Source organism: Mustelus asterias, chromosome 4 (assembly GCF_964213995.1).
Source record: "Mustelus asterias chromosome 4, sMusAst1.hap1.1, whole genome shotgun sequence".
Lineage (NCBI taxonomy): Eukaryota > Metazoa > Chordata > Chondrichthyes > Carcharhiniformes > Triakidae > Mustelus > Mustelus asterias.
In genome coordinates this window covers 74,026,862-74,044,665 of record NC_135804.1, presented here as the reverse complement: position 1 = coordinate 74,044,665, position 17,804 = coordinate 74,026,862, and the positions used below count along the sequence as shown (strand labels likewise).

At 44.3% G+C, this 17,804-nt stretch overlaps 1 protein-coding gene across 1 annotated transcript in view; it reads right to left on the bottom strand.

Moving 5' to 3' along the window:
* The window catches only part of nup62l (nucleoporin 62 like), a 118,562-nt gene that overhangs the window by 75,887 nt on the left and 24,871 nt on the right, over positions 1-17,804 (bottom strand). Inside the window, exon 5 of the mRNA XM_078211200.1 lies at positions 13,335-13,439. Within this exon, the coding sequence (XP_078067326.1) occupies positions 13,335-13,439 (105 nt within the window). The remainder of the gene's footprint in view (positions 1-13,334; positions 13,440-17,804) is intronic.

Sequence of the window (17,804 nt, the reverse complement as noted above, 5' to 3'; positions counted from 1 at the left end):
TGACAAAGTCCCACATGGCAGGTTGGTTAAGAAGGTTAAGGCTCATGGGATACAAGGAGAACTGGCTTGGCCATAGGAGACAGAGGGTAGTGGTCGAAGGGTCTTTTTCCGGCTGGAGGTCTGTGACCAGTGGTGTTCCGCAGGGCTCTGTACTGGGACCTCTGCTATTTGTGATATATATATAAATGATTTGGAAGAAGGTGTAACTGGTGTAATCAGCAAGTTTGCGGATGACACGAAGATGGCTGGAATTGCGGATAGCGAAGAGCATTGTCGGGCAATACAGCAGGATATAGATAGGCTGGAAAATTGGGCGGAGAGGTGGCAGATGGAGTTTAATCCGGATAAATGCGAAGTGATGCATTTTGGAAGAAATAATGTAGGGAGGAGTTATACAATAAATGGCAGAGTCATCAGGAGTATAGAAACACAGAGGGACCTAGGTGTGCAAGTCCACAAATCCTTGAAGGTGGCAACACAGGTGGAGGTGGTGGTGAAGAAGGCATATGGTATGCTTGCCTTTATAGGACGGGGTATAGAGTATAAAAGCTGGAGTCTGATGATGCAGCTGTATAGAACGCTGGTTAGGCCACATTTGGAGTACTGCGTCCAGTTCTGGTCGCCGCACTACCAGAAGGACGTGGAGGCATTGGAGAGAGTGCAGAGAAGGTTTACCAGGATGTTGCCTGGTATGGAGGGTCTTAGCTATGAGGAGAGATTGGGTAGACTGGGGTTGTTCTCCTTGGAAAGACGGAGAATGAGGGGAGATCTAATAGAGGTATACAAGATTATGAAGGGTATAGATAGGGTGAACAGTGGGAAGCTTTTTCCCAGGTTGGAGGTGACGATCACGAGCTCAAGCTGAGAGGGGCGAAGTATAACTCAGACATCAGAGGGACATTTTTTACACAGAGGGTGGTGGGGGCCTGGAATGCGCTGCCAAGTAGGGTGGTGGAGGCAGGCACGCTGACATCGTTTAAGACTTACCTGGATAGTCACATGAGCAGCCTGGGAATGGAGGGATACAAACGATTGGTCTAGTTGGACCAAGGAGCGGCACAGGCTTGGAGGGCCGAAGGGCCTGTTTCCTGTGCTGTACTGTTCTTTGTTCTAACACCAGGTTAAAGTCCAACAGGTTTATTTGGTAGCAAATACCATAAGCTTTCGGAGCACTGCTCCTTCGTCAGATGGAGTGGAAATGTGCTCTCAAACAGTGCAAACAGACAAAATCAAGTTGCAGAATACTGATTAGAATGCGAGTCCTACAGCCAGCCATGTCTTAAAGGTACAGACAATGTGGGTGGAGGGAGCATTAAACACAGGTTAAAGAGATGTGTATTGTCTCCAGACAGAACAGCTAGTGAGATTCTGCAAGCCCAGGAGGCAAGCTGTGGGGGTTACTGATAATGTGACATAAATCCAACATCCCGGTTTAGGCCGTCCTCATGTGTGCGGAACTTGGCTATCAGTTTCCAATCAGCGACTCTGCACTGTCATGTGTCGTGAAGGCCACCTTGGAGAACACTTACCTGAAGATCCAAGGCTGAATGCCCGTGACTGCTGAAGTGCTCCCCCACTGGAAGAGAACAGTCTTGCCTTGCACATCTCTTTAACCTGTGTTTAATGTTCCCTCCACCCACATTGTCTGTACCTTTAAGACCTGGCTGGCTGTAGGATTCGCATTCTAATCAGGATTCTGCAACTTGATTTTGTCTGTTTGCACTGTTTGAGAGCACATTTCCACTCCATCTGACGAAGGAGCAGTGCTCCGAAAGCTTATGGTATTTGCTACCAAATAAACCTGTTGGACTTTAACCTGGTGTTGTGAGACTTCTTATTCTGTTAGATAGCCAGTTACCTATCCAATCGGCCAAACTTCCCTCTATCCCACACATCCTTACTTTCTTCATAAGCCGACCATGGGGGACTTTATCAAACACCTTACTAAAATCCATGTATATGACATCAACTGCACTACCTTCATCTAGATACTTAATTACCTCCTCAGATTCCTGTAACAAGTGGTAATTAACTTTGCTGTATTATGCTTATTTGGAGGGTTTTGTGTATTGGATGTTGGAACACATTAGAGATATTCCTTAAGAGTTATACATTATCATGGTTGTTGTGTTTCTTGTTTGTAAATGTTAAAAGTTCTTGTTCATTGTCTTACCATGAGGGGGACCGTGATGGGGATAGTGATGGGGATAGTGAGAAGGAGCAATAGCATCGTAGTCAAAGGTGGGGATCTATTTAAATATGTCCAAACATTGCCAAAAGTTTGATGAGAAGGATGTAGAAGCCTTTTTCATTTCATTTGAGAAAGTGTCTAAACAAATGAAATGAAATGGCCAGAGAATATGTGGATATTACTAATTCAAACAAAGTTGGTAGGTAGAGCTAGTGAAGTGTTTGCATCACTATCAGAGGTGGTATCTGGTACGTAGGAGGTGGTGAAGAAATCCATCTTAGGTGCACATGAACTAGTGCCAGAAACTTAAAGGTTTAGAAATCTAAGGGAAGAACCAGGTCAAACGTACAGAGAATTTGAAAGGGTCAAACTGAATAATTTTGATAGGTGGATGAGGGCTTTGAAAATAGACCAGATGTATGAAGCTCTTAGAGAAATTATTTTAAGAGTTTAAAAATTCACTTCCTTGGTGAGAACTCATGTGGAAGAGCAGAGGGTTAAAACTGCAAAATTAGCAGAAATGGCAGATGATTATGAATTAATTCATAAGTCAAAAGTTTGGTTCCCGATAAGAGTTTCAGCCAGTGGGGAGTCGAGACTGGGCAAAAGAGAAATACTCAGGTGGTAAAGGAGATTTTGGGGGAGATAATAAAGATAGTCATAGACTCTGAGGTTAACAGCATGGAAACAGGCCCTTCGGCCCAACTTGTCCATGCCGCGTTTTTCTTTAAACCCCTAAGCTCGTCCTAATTGTCCGCATTTGACCCATATCGCTCTATACCCATCTTACTCATGTAACTGTTTAAATGCTTTTTAAAAGGCAAAAATTGTACCTGCCTCTACTACTACCTCTGGCAGCTTGTTCCAGACACTCACCACCCTCTATGAAAAAATTGGCCCTCTGGATACTTTTGTATCTCTCCCTCCTCACCTTAAACCTATGCCCTCTAGTTTTAGACTCCCCTACCTTTGGGAAAAGATATTGACTATCTAGATGATCGATGCTCCTGATTATTTTATAGACCTCTATAAGATTACCCCTCAGCCTCCTAAGCTCCAGAGAAAAAAGTCCCAGTCTACGATGGCTCTCCTTATAACTCAAACCATCAAGTCCCTAGTAAATCTCTTCTGCGCTCTTTCCAGTTTAATAATATCCTTTCTATAATAGGATGACCAGAACTGCACACAATATTCCAAGTGTGGCCTTACCAGCAACTATTTGCGGAAGGATATATTGGCCTTGGAGGGAATACAGAGAAGGTTCATCAGGTTGATACCCGAGATGAGGGGGTTAGTTTATGAGGAGAGATTGAGTAGATTGGGCCTGTACTCGTTGGAGTTTAGAAGGCTGAGGGGAGATCTTATAGAGACATATAAGATAACGAAGGGGCTAGATAGGGTCGAGGCAGAGAGATTCTTTCCACTTAGAAAGGAAACAAGAACTAGAGGACACAGCCTCAAAATAAGGGGGAGTCAGTTTAGAACAGAGTTGAGGAGGAACAACTTCTCTCAGAAGGTAGTGAATCTCTGGAATTCTCTGCCCATTGAAGCAGTGGAGGCTACCTCGTTAAATATGTTTAAGTCACAGGTAGATAGATTTCTGATCAATAAGGGAATTAAGGGTTATGGGGAGTGGGCGGGTAAGTGGAACTAAACCACTATCAGATCAGCTATGATCTTATTGAATGGCGGGGCAGGCTCGAGGGGCTAGATGGCCTACTCCTGCTTCTATTTCTTATGTTCTTATGTTACCAATGGCTTGTACAACTTCAACAAGACATCCCAACTCCTGTATTCAATGTTCTGACCAATGAAACTAAGCATGTAGAATGCCTTCTTCACCACTCCGTCCACCTGTGACTCCACTTTCAAGGAGCTATGAACATGTACTCCTAGATCTCTTTGTTCTGTAACTCTCCCCAACGCTCTACCATTAACTGAGTAAGTCCTGTCCTGGTTCAATCTACCAAAATGCATCACCTCCCATTTATCCAAATTAGACTCCATCTGCCATTCATCAGCCCCACTGGCCCAATTGATCAAGATCCTGTTGCAATCCGAGATAATCTTCTTCACTGTCCATGATGCCAGCAATCTTGGTGTCATCTGCAAACTTACTAACCAAGCCTTCTATATTCTCATCCAAAATTATTAATATAAAATGACAAATAACAGTGGACTCAGCACCGATCCCTGAGGCGGTAATTATAGACCGGTTAGTCTTACTTCGGTGGTTGGTAAATTGATGGAAAAGGTCCTTAGAGATGGGATTTACGACCATTTAGAAAGATGCGGATTAATCCGGATTCGTGAAGGGCAAGTCGTGCCTCACAAATTTGATTGAATTTTTTGAGGAGGTAACTAAGTGTGTTGATGAAGGTAGGGCAGTTGATGTCATATACATGGATTTTAGTAAGGCGTTTGATAAGGTCCCCCATGGTCGGCTTATGATGAAACTGAGGAGGTGTGGGATAGAGGTAAAGTTGGCCGATTGTATAGGTAACTGGCTGTCTGATCGAAGACAGAGGGTGGTGGTCGATGGAAAATTTTCGGATTGGAGGCAGGTTGCTTGCGGAGTGCCGCAGGGTTCAGTGCTTGGTCCTCTGCTCTTTGTGATTTTTATTAATGACTTAGAGGAGGGGGCTGAAGGGTGGATCAGTGAATTTGCTGATGACACCAAGATTGGTGGAGTAGTGGTGGAGGGCTGTTGTAGGCTGCAAAGAGACAGATAGGATGCAAAGCTGGGCTGAAAAATGGCAAATGGAGTTTAACCCTGATGAATGTGAGGTGATTCATTTTGGTAGGACTAATTTAAATGTGGATTACAGGGTCAAAGGTAGAGTTCTGAAGACTGTGGAGGAACAGAGAGATCTTGGGGTTCATAAAGAAAGAGGATGTGTTGGAACTATTGAATGGCATCAAGGTTGGTAAGTCGCCGGGACCGGATGGGATGTACCCCAGGTTACTGTGGGAGGCGAGGGAGGAGATTGCGGAGCCTTTGGCGATGATCTTTGCATCGTCGATGGAGACGGGAGAGGTTCCGGAGGATTGGAGGATTGCAGATGTGGTCCCTATATTCAAGAAAGGGAACAGGGACAGCCCGGGAAATTACCGACCGGTGAGTCTAACCTCAGTGGTTGGTAAGTTGATGGAGAGGATCCTGAGAGACAGGATTTATGATCATCTAGAGAAGTATAGTATGATCAAAAGTAGTCAGCACGGCTTTGTCAAGGGCAGGTCGTGCCTTACGAGCCTGGTTGAGTTCTTTGAAAATGTGACCAAACACATTGACGAAGGAAGAGCGGTGGATGTGGTCTATATGGACTTCAGCAAGGCGTTCGATAAGGTCCCCCATGCAAGACTTCTTGAGAAAGTGAGAGGGCATGGGATCCAAGGGGCTGTTGCCTTGTGGATCCAGAACTGGCTTGCCTGCAGAAGGCAGAGAGTGGCTGTGGAGGGGTCTTTCTCTGCATGGAGGTCAGTGACCAGTGGAGTGCCCCAGGGATCTGTTCTGGGACCCTTGCTGTTTGTCATTTTCATAAATGACCTGGATGAGGAAGTGGAGGGATGGGTTGGTAAGTTTGCTGACGACACCAAGGTAGGTGGTGTTGTGGATAGTTTGGAGGGATGTCAGAAGTTGCAGCGAGACATAGATAGAATGCAAGACTGGGCGGAGAAGTGGCAGATGGACTTCAACCCGGATAAGTGTGTGGTGATCCATTTTGGCAGATCCAATGGGATGAAGCAGCAGTATAATATGAAGGGTACCATTCTTAGCAGTGTAGAGGATCAGAAGGACCTTGGGGTCCGGGTCCATAGGACTCTTAAATCGGCCTCGCAGGTGGAGGATGCGGTCAAGAAGGCGTACAGCGTACTGGCCTTCATTAATCGAGGGATTGAGTTTAGGAGTCGGGAGATAATGCTGCAGCTTTATAGGACCCTGGTTAGACCCCACTTGGAGTACTGCGCGCAGTTCTGGTCACCTCATTACAGGAAAGATGTTGAAGCCATTGAAAGGGTGCAGAGGAGATTTACAAGGATGTTGCCTGGATTGGGGGGCATGCCTTATGAGGATAGGTTGAGGGAGCTTGGTCTCTTCTCCCTGGAGAGACGAAGGATGAGAGGTGACCTGATAGAGGTTTACAAGATGTTGAGAGGTCTGGATAGGGTGGACTCTCAGAGGCTATTTCCAAGGGCTGAAATGGTTGCTACGAGAGGACACAGGTTTAAGGTGCTGGGGGGTAGGTACAGAGGAGATGTCAGGGGTAAGTTTTTCACTCAGAGGGTGGTGGGTGAGTGGAATCGGCTGACGTCGGTGGTGGTGGAGGCAAACTCGTTGGGGTCTTTTAAGAGACTTCTGGATGAGTACATGGGATTTAATGGGATTGAGGGCTATAGATAGGCCTAGAGGTAGGGATATGATCAGCGCAACTTGTGGGCTGAAGGGCCTGTTTGTGCTGTGGCTTTCTATGTTCTATGTTCTATATCCACAGATCTCTAAAGGTTGCCACTCAAGTGGATAGATCTGTGAAGTAGGCCTATAGTGTTAGCTTTTATTAACAGGGGGTTGGAGTTTAAAAGCCGTGGGGTTATGCTGCAACTGTACAGGACCTTGGTGAGACCACATTTGGATATTGTGTGTAGTTCTGGTCACCTCACTATAAGAAGGATGTGGAAGCGCTGGAAAGAGTGCAGAGGAGATTTACCAGGATGCTGCCTGGTTTGGAGGGTAGGTCTTATGAGGAAAGGTTGAGGGAGCTAGGGCTGTTCTCTCTGGAGCGGAGGAGGCTGAGGGGAGACTTAATAGAGGTGTATAAAATGATGAAGGGGATAGATAGAGTGAACGTTCAAAGACTATTTCCTCGGGTGGATGGAGCGATTACAAGGGGGCATAACTATAGGGTTCGTGGTGGGAGATACAGGAAGGATATCAGAGGTCGGTTCTTTACGCAGAGAGTGGTTGGGGTGTGGAATGGACTGCCTGCAGTGATAGTGGAGTCAGACACTTTAGGAACATTTAAGCGGTTTTTGGATAGGCACATGGAGCACACCAGGATGATAGGGAGTGGGATAGCTTGATCTTGGTTTCAGATAAAGCTCGGCACAACATCGTGGGCCGAAGGGCCTGTTCTGTGCTGTACTGTTCTATGTTCTATGTTCACACCGCTGGTCACAGGTCTCCAGCTTGAAAAACAACCCTCTACAACCACCCTCTGGACTTCTGTCATCAAGATGTGGAGATGCCAGCGTTGGACTGGAGTAAACACAGTAAGAAGTCTAACACCACCAGGTTAAAGTCCAACAGGTTTATTTGGTAGCAAAAGCCACTAACTTTCAGAACAAGCTGTTCCTTCGTCAGATGAGACGCAAAAGCCCAGTCTGCAGGTACAACAGGTGATCAAGAAGGCAAATGGGATGTTGGCCTATATTGCGAGGGGGATAGAATATAAAAGCAGGGATGTCTTGATGCACCTGTACAGGGCATTGGTGAGGCCGCAGCTGGAATACTGTGTGCAGTATTGGTCCCCTTATATGAGGAAGGATATATTGGCATTGGAGGGAGTGCAGAGAAGGTTCACCAGGTTGATACCGGAGATGAGGGGTTTGGATTATGAGGAGAGGCTGAGGAGATTGGGTTTGTACTCGTTGGAGTTTAGAAGGATGAGGGGGGATCTTATGGAGACTTATAAGATAATGCGGGGGCTGGATAGGGTGGAGGCGGAGAGATTCTTTCCACTTAGTAAGGAAGTTAAAACTAGAGGACACAGCCTCAAAATAAAGGGGGGTCGGTTTAAGACAGAGTTGAGGAGGAACTTCTTCTCCCAGAGGGTGGTGAATCTCTGGAATTCTCTGCCCACTGAGGTGGTGGAGGCTACCTCGCTGAATATGTTTAAAGCGCGGATGGATGGATTCCTGATCGGTAAGGGAATTAAGGGTTATGGGGATCAGGCGGGTAAGTGGTACTGATCCACGTCAGATCAGCCATGATCTTATTGAATGGCGGGGCAGGCTCGAGGGGCTAGATGGCCTACTCCTGCTCCTATTTCTTATGTTCTTATGTTCCAGGAATACAGTTTATCCTTGGAAACGATATAGCTGGATCACAGGTGGGAGTGATGCCCATTGTTGTGGAAAATCCAGAAGAAAAGCAGGGAACTCTGTTAAAAGAAAAATACTCTGGAATTTTTCCAGACTGTGTGGTGACAACGTCCCACAGCCATAAGTTAAATCAGAAAGGGAGAATAAAAGAGAATGAAGGAGTTGAGGTCCAGTTAGCCAACACTCTAAGATGAGATGGTAAAGGAAAAATCTAAGCAGGTAGAGAATCAGGCAGAGGTATTTAGTTCTGAAAAATTAATGGAGTTGCAACAAAAGGATGAGACGATTTATATCATAAAGCCTACACGGAAAAGGAATCAGAGTGTATCCCAGAATGCTATTACCTTAAGGATAAAATCTTACGGTAGAAGTGGAGACCTTGGCAGGTTAGTGCAGATCAGAAATGGGCAGAAGTTCACCAGATTATGTTGCCAGTAGAATACAGACAGGAAGTATTGTGGGTAGCATACAAATTACATGTAGGAGGTTATCTAGGAGTAAGGAAGACTCAGATTAAGATAGAAGCATTTTTATTGGCCTGGATTACATAAAGAGGTTGAATTTTGCTGTACCTGTCATACATGTCAGACAATAGGAAAGCCACAGGCAATGATAAAACCAGCGCCTTTGAAGAACCTTTTACACTGGTTATAATTGATTGTGCAGGTCCCCTCCCTAAAACCAAAAGTGGGAACCAGAATTTGCTAATTGTAATGAATGTGTTTACCAGGCTTCCAAAGGCAATTCCTTTATGGAATGTCAAGGCAAATAAGGTTGGGAAGGAGTTGCTTGCTTTCTTTACTCAATATGAATTGCCCAGGATGATTCAGTCAGACCAAAAGAGTCCAATTTTACTGCCAAATTATTTAAGATAGTCATGGATAGTTTAAACATCTGACACGTTACATCGAGTGCATACCATTCTGAATCTCGGAGCATTGGAATGGTGGCATCAGACCCTAAAGACCATGTTGAGGTCTTATCGTCAGGATTACCCAACTGATTGGGACAGAGGTATCCCCTTTATGTAGTTTGCTATTAGATATGCTCCAAATGAATCTCAGTTTACTCCATTTGAATTGATATTTGGACACAAAGTAAGAGGACCTTTAAAATTAATTTTTTTAAAGTTGGTAGGTCCGCAGTCAGAGACCTCGCAGTTGGATTATGCATCTAAAGTGAAAGATTAAACAGAGTAGGTAAATTAGCTGGACAACATTTGAAGGTGGCACAGCACCTAATGAAGCAAGAAGCTGATTTAGTGATCCCCATCAGATTGAGAAAAAGTCAAATGAATTATCTGGTAAAGATGCAAGATAGGAAAAAAATGTATAGGGTATGTCATGTGAACATGCTAAAACAGTAAAATGACAGGGAAAGGGAACTGGAGAAACCGGTATTCGTTACTGCCACTCTGAATAACCCAATCCAGATTATTAGGATTTTGATGTGCCTAATAGACTGAATAATGCAGAATTCCTTAAGAAATGGAACAAGGTAGTAAGCTGTGTGTCCCAGGAACACAGAACTGAATTGAACGACTTGTTACAGTGCTATGAGAACCTATGTAGAAATAGAATGGGGAGGACGAATGACATAGTACATGAGGTCGACGTAGGGAATGCTGTGCCGATAAATCAACACCCCTATCGGCTTAATCTTCTCAAAGCAGCGCAGGTTCAGAAGGAAGTGGAAGCGATGCTACAAGACGACATCACAGAGCTGAGTCAAAGCGAGCGGAGTTCACCGATTGTGTTGATTTCCAAACTTGATGATACTCAACGATTCTGCGAAGATTATCGAAGGTCAACACTGTGGCTAAACCGGACTCATACCCAATTTCAAGCCTGGAGGATTGTGTGGAAAATGTTGGACATATGTTGACTTATGTCAAAGTTGGACTTAGTTCGCAGATACTGGCAAGTACCTTTGTCAGAGGGAACAAAAGAAGTTTCTGCTTTTGTAACCCCAAATGGGCTATATCAATTTAAAGTTTCATCCCTTTGGGATGAAAAACGCACCCGCCACTTTTTAAAAGGCTTATGAATAGAGTTGTTGCAAGATTGACTAATTGTGCTATCTACATAGATGACTTAGTGATGTTTAGTCATTCATGAAAAGATCACATGGAGCATTTGGTAGAGCTCTTCGAGACACTACAGAAGGCAAAGCGGGTCATAAACTTAGCAAAAACAGAATTCAAGGAGGCAGAAGTGACATTCTTAGGGCACAACATCGGATACGGATGGATGACAGCGAGAAACAAGACGAAGGCGGCCAGCAAGGAATTTCCAAGACCCTCCTCAAAGATGGAAGTGCTATGATTTTTAGGATTATGCAGATTCTATGGGAAATTTTGTACCAAACTTTAATGCCATAGTGCCACCGTTGACGGATGTTAAAAAAAGAAATGCAGGTCAGTGGGACGAGGCAAAAAATGGATCGGCACAGACAAGGGGGGCCAAAATGCCTGTCTGAGCTGTAATTTTCTATGGTTTCTATGGTATAGTAACATGAAATTTCCTGGCAAAACCAGGAGGCATTTGTGAATTTAAATGCAGTGTTAACCACTGCACCCGTTTTAGCCAAGCCAAACATTTTGAAACCCTTCAAAGTTGCCATCGACGCCAGCGATGTAGGCGCTGGAGCTGTGTTGTCACAGGAGGATAAGTGTGGAATTGAAAGGCTTATGACGGTTTTTTTAAAAAAAACCTCAATATCCATCAAAGCGTTCCAATGATTGAAAAAGTTGAGTTTAGTAATGACTTTACAGCATTTTAATGTTTATGTTACAAGCAATGCATCAGAAACGATTGTGTATACCGATTACAATGGTGTAGTTGAGTAGATTAATTGTAGATTGGGAGTTTAGAATGTTAGAATTTTGTGTTTGTTTGTGAAGTTGTAAAATGCTAGAATGGAAAGCAGTGCGTAGTCCCTTTAAAAGGTAGTACTTTCTTGTACAAGAGTAAAAAAAAGGTGCAGGTGCATGGAGAGCACCTGCCATCACTCAGCTCTAGACAGAGAATTGCTGGCTCTCATAGCTGCATTCATGTCTTAAAAGAAAGCACCATCTGAATAGCAAAGGTACCAAAAGACAGATGTTCCAGACACAAGAAATCAACAGAGAAGACAAGATTCCAGAAGGAGCCAAACCTGGCTGTAATTTAGGGAGACTAAAATATTAATTTTTTTGTTAATAAGTGGAAATTGTATTTATCTAAACAGCATTTCATTAGAATCATATTTTATTCGGTTTGTTAATAGTTTAATTAACTTGTTCACTATTAGCTAGATAAATAAATTGTTACCTGTTGATTTTAAACAGAGTCTCAGGTAGTTATTTTGATTTAACCACGAAAAGTTGCTTAACAGCAGATCGTACTACTTCTCATACTTAACAGATTATGAGACGAGGGACTCCTAAGTGGTTAGATGTTAGTTCTCAGAGTAGGGATCAACCTCCAATAATAACAATCCTTTGACATTTCTGGAAAGATTTAAGGACAAGAACACCAGATTGTTGTGTTGGAGTCTCATATTACAAGCATTCAATTTACAGATTGCACGTTGCGGGTCGTGAAAATGCTATTGCAGATGCTTTATCACAAGTTCAAAATAAAAAATGAAGCCATCTTTTCATGATGATTCATTTTTTTCTTAAGGGGGAGGTGTTGCAAAGTTGAGTAAAGGAGTAGTTGTAGATTGGTGTTTGTAAAATTATTTTAAAATTTGTAAAATGCTAAGAGGTGAAAGCATTGCATGGTCCCTTTAAAAAGGTGTTTTTTCTGTGCTTAGAAAGTTTAAAAATGCAGGTGTATATGGTGCTATACACGGACTGAAACATTTGTAAAAGCAGGGTTGCCTTGGTAACAGGCTTTTGATTTTCATCTTAAATCTTGTTTAAATTAGGCACTTGAATACCAGCAACCTCATTTGAATTTGATAGTGTTGACAACCGAGGATCAATCATGTTGTGGGAAATATTGATATGTCATCACAGATATAAAAGGGAGGCAGTGGCACAAAAGCAGAGAGAAACGGTCACCTGCCAGAGGAACAGCTTAGTTCAGCTCTGAGAGAGACAGGAACTGCCATCTTCCCAGCTCAAAGCTCTCAGCTAAAAGCACCATCTTGATAGTGAAGATACCAGAAAAGAAAGCAGTTCCATACAGAAAATCCACAGAGAAAGCCCAGAATATTCCGGACGACGACAAACCTGGTTGTAATTTTGAGAATGACTAAATTCCATTGCGGTAATGATGGGAATTGTATACATCTGAACAGCATTCCATTAGAATTGTGTTTTATTTGGTTTGTTAATAATTTAGTTAACTTGTTCACTGAAAACTCACCTGTTAACCATCCAAAACCTATCCACTATCTACAAGGGACAATTTGGAGTATAATGGAGTACTCTCCATTTGCCTATATAGGAGTGCAGCTCCAACAATATTCAAGAAACACCACCATTCATGACAAAGCAGCCTACTTTATTGACACCACATCCACCATTAGCAATATTCACTCTCTCCATTGCGGCAAAAGTATGTACAATGTACATTAAGTTGCTTTGCAGTAATTCACCAAGGCTCTTTTGACAGTACCTTCCAAACCTGTAGCCTATAGCATCTAGAAAGACAAGGGCAGCAGATACTTAGGAACACCACCACGATCTGTAAATTCCCCTCTTAAGCCACACACCATCCTGACCTGGAACTATACTGCCGTTCCTTCACTGGTGCTGGGTCAAAATCCTGGAACACCCTTTCTAGAAACAGTGAGTGTATCTATCAGGACTGTAGCAGTTTCACCACCCAGGGGAAATTAGGAACAAGCGTGTAGACATGAGAGATTACGGTGTGTATATCATGGGTTATGACAGGTCACCACAATGCTCCTCACCAGCTCTACAGTGACACATAGGCCTCTAACGCTATTAGACTGATACTTTGGAAAATAACTTCATCAACTTTCTAGGATCTGTATTGTATCCATTATGCAATGACTGAAATCTAGGTTCCACAAAAGCATCATTACATACCTACGGGTGTAGCTGTGGTGACAGGTAAGGTTGTACTGGTTGGCTTAAATCCAAATGGAGCAGAAGTTGCAGAAGTAGCAGGAGTAGGAACAGCACTGGTGGTCACTAAATACAAAACAAAACGGAGTCAATAAAATGCACTTCAAACAAGTTAATGAGCTAATTGGCCAACCCTTCAAGTTTTTGGTTAAGATCCAGTTAGGGACCAATAACATTTTGTTTAAATCAAAGTTTGTAATTTAAGACACTTGCTTAGCGAAGAAAGCCATCAGATTTCACTGGTTTTGAACAAATCCATAGAATCGCTACAGTGCAGTAGTCGGCCATTTGGCCCATTCAGTATGCATCAATCCTCCAAAACAGCACTATCTAGGCCCACTCCCCTGCCCTATCTCCACACATTGATCATGGCCAATCCAGCGAACCTGCACGTTTTTGGATTGTGGGAGGAAACCAGAGCACTCAGAGGAAACCCACAGAAACATGTGGAGTTTGCACATTCTCTCCACAGACAGACAGTCACCCAAGACTGGAATTAAACCTGGGTCCCTGGCACTGTGAGACATCAGTGCTAACCACCGTGTTGCCAAATCAAAATAAACTTTACTATAAAAGGTCAGTGATTTACAGTATCTATCTTATACTTCAGGATAAGCATGAGGCATATGTGAATTAACAAGCCAACTGTGATCAGACATCACGCCACACAATAAATGACAGTTGAAACCAAGACAGAATCCATGGATTCCTCAACAATTCACCAAGACTTCAGTAACACTATCAACCAATCTCTCAAATGGTTTCTCACTCAAGGAATTCCAATCTCCACCTCTGAAGGGTTCACCTCAGAATTTTCTCAAAGGTGCTCCAACTCGGATATTTTGAACCATGACTCAAGGGTTCAATTTTATCTTCCGAATTAAGTAAAACAATCAATAAATGTAATACGATTTGCAGACTATATATTAGCTTCATCATAATTCAGCTCTCGTGTTGCTGTTTTCTCTTATTCCCTGTCTTTAACTCAGCAAAGAATGTTTCATTCAAGTTCAACGTTTCATTCAAGGTTAGGTTGATTGGCCATGCTAAAAATTGCCCTTAGTGTCCTGAGATGCATAGGTTAGAGGGATTAGTGGGTAAATATGTCGGGATGTGGAGGTAGGGCCTGGGTGGGATTGTGGTTGGTACAAACTCGATGGGCCGAATGGCCTCTTTCTGTACTGTAGGGTTTCTATGATTTTCTATGAAGTCCATGGTCCAACTGTCAGTTTTGTTAACTAAGTATAATTCCATCCTCAAGCTCATTGCCCAAACTCAACTGCAGTAAATTCCCATTTCAATTTGGCAAAGACATCTCATTTTTTTATCTGATCAAAATCTCTTTTAGCCATTTCTAGGTTGTTTGATCTTCAGCCATTTTAATAGAACAAAGAAGAATACAGCACAGGAACAGGCCCTTAGGCCCTCCAAGCCTGAGCCGCTCATGTGCCCAACTAGACCATTCATTTGTATCCCTCTATTCCCAGTCTGTTCATGTGGCTATCTAGATAAGTCTTAAACGATCCCAGTGTGTCCGCCTCAATCACCTTGCTTGGGAGTGCATTCCAGGCCCCCACCACCCTCTGTGTAAAATACATTCCCTTGACATCTGTGTTGAACCTTCCCCCCGCTCACCTTGAACCTGTTCGTCACCTCCGACCTGGGAAAAAGCTTCCCACTGTTCACCCTATCTATGCTCTTCATAATTTTATACACCTCTATTAGGTCACCCCTCATCCTCCGTCTTTCCAAGGAGAACAATCCCAGTTTACCCAATCTCTCCTCATAGCTAAGACCCTCCATACCAGGCAACATCCTGGTAAACCTTCTCTGTACTCTCTCTAAAGCCTCCACGTCCTTCTGGTAGTGTGGCGACCAGAACTGGATGTGGCCTAACCAACGTTCTATACAGCCGCAACATCATATGCCAACTTTTATACTCTATGCCCCGTCCAATAAAGGCAAGCATGCCATATGCCTTCTTCACCACGCTCTCCACCTGTGCTGCCACCTTTAAGGAACTGTGGACTTGCACACCCAGGTCCCTGTGTCTATACTCCTGATGGTTCTGCCATTTATTGTATAGTTCCCCCCTTACAGGAGATCGACTGAAATGCATCACTTCACATTTAAGGTTGGTGGGGTTGTGGATAGTCTGGAGGGATGTCAGAAGTTACAGAGGGACATAGATAGGATGCAAGACTGGGCGGAGAAGTGGCAGATGGACTTCAACCCAGATAAATGCGTAGTGGTCCATTTTGGCAGGTCAAATGGGATGAGGGAGTACAATATAAAGGGAAAGACTCTTAGTACTGTGGAGGATCAGAAGGACCTTGGGGTCCGGGTCCATAGGACTCTAAAATCGGCCCCGCAGGTGGAGGAGGTGGTTAAGAAGGCGTATGGTGTGCTGGCCTTTATCAATCGAGCTTAAGAGTCCGGGGATAATGATGCAGCTATACACAAAGAACAACAAAGAACAAAGAACAATACAGCACAGGAACAGGCCCTTCGGCCCTCCAAGCCCGCGCCGCTCCCCGGTCCAGGATTGAATCCTGAATCCAGGATCCCCGCCCAATTTTCCAGCCTATCTACATCCTAATATCCTATCCACCGAGCTGTCCCTCACAGCTACGATGCTTTGTTCATCACAACCTATTAACTCACCCCCACCACCCCATTCCAGACCATGTGATCTCCAGGGAGAGGCGAAAACCCAGAGTGAAAACCCCAGGGCCAATATGGGGAAAAAAAATCTGGGAAATTCCTCTCCGACCCCCTGTGGCGATCGAAACGAGTCCAGGAAATCACACTGGCCCTGATCGGAAAATGCTTCCCAACCCTATTCATTTCCACTTCTGCTTTACGAACACCATCTGAATTCCCTGCCCCCGAGACAGGTTCCCAACTATCCGCAGTCTCGCTCTGTACTGGCACCAGCAAGATGATCATAGAATGAAGCCTTGAAGCGAGAAACAAAGAACAATTAGCCCGCGACGCTCCCTAGTCCAAACTAGACCACTCTTTTGTATCCCTCCATTCCCACTCCGTTCATATAGCTGTCTAGATAAGTCTTAAACGTTCCCAGTGTGTCCGCCTCCACCACCTTGCCCGGCAACACATTCCAGGCCCCCACCACCCTCTGTGTAAAATATGTCCTTCTGATATCTGTGTTAAACCTCCCCCCCTTCACCTTGAACCTATGACCCCCTCGTGAACGTCACCACCGACCCTGGGAAAAGCTTCCCACCGTTCACCCTATCTATGCCTTTCATAATTTTATACACCTCTATTAAGTCTCCCCTCATCCTCCGTCTTTCCAAGGAGAACAACCCCAGTTTCCCCAATCTCTCCTCATAACCAAGCCCCTCCATACCAGGCAACATCCTGGTAAACCTCCTCTGTACTCTCTCCAAAGCCTCCAGGTCCTTCTGGTAGTGTGGCGACCAGAACTGGACGCAGTATTCCAAATGCGGCCGAACCAAGGTTCTATACATCTGCAACATCAGACCCCAACTTTTATAATCTATGCCCCGTCCTATAAAGGCAAGCATGCCATATGCCTTCTTCACCACCTTCTCCACCTGTGACGTCACCTTCAAAGATCTGTGGACTTGCACATCCAGGTCCCTCTGCGTCTCTACACCCTTTATGGTTCTTCCATTTATCGTGTAGCTCCTCCCTACATTATTCCCACCAAAATGCATCACTTCGCATTTATCAGGATTGAACTCCATCTGCCATTTCTTTGCCCAAATTTCCAGCCTATCTATATCCTTCTGTAGCCTCTGACAATGTTCCTCACTATCTGCAAGTCCTGCCAGTTTTGTGTCGTCCGCAAACTTACTGATCACCCCAGTTACTCCTTCCAGATCATTTATATAAATCACAAACAGCAGAGGTCCCAATACAGAGCCCTGCGGAACACCACTAGTCACAGGCCTCCAGCCGGAAAAAGACCCTTCCACTACCACCCTCTGTCTTCTGTGACCAAGCCAGTTCTCCACCCATCTAGCCACCTCCCCCTTTATCCCATGAGATCCAAACTTTTTCACTAGCCTACCATGAGGGACTTTGTCAAACGCTTTACTAAAGTTTTATATAAGACCCTCGTCAGACCCCACTTGGAGTACTGTGCTCAGTTCTGGTCGCCTCATTACAGGAAGGATGTGGAAAAGATTGAAAGGGTGCAGAGGAGATTTACAAGGATGTTGCCTGGATTGAGTGGCATGTCTTATGAGGATAGGCTGAGGGAGCTCGGTCTTTTCTCCTTGGAGAGACGTAGGATGAGAGGAGACCCAATAGAGGTATATAAGATGTTGAGAGGCATAGATCGGGTGGATTCTCAGAGGCTTTTTCCCAGGGTGGAAATGGCTGCTACGAGAGGACACAGGTTTAAGGTGCTGGGGGGTAGGTACAGGAGAAATGTGAGGG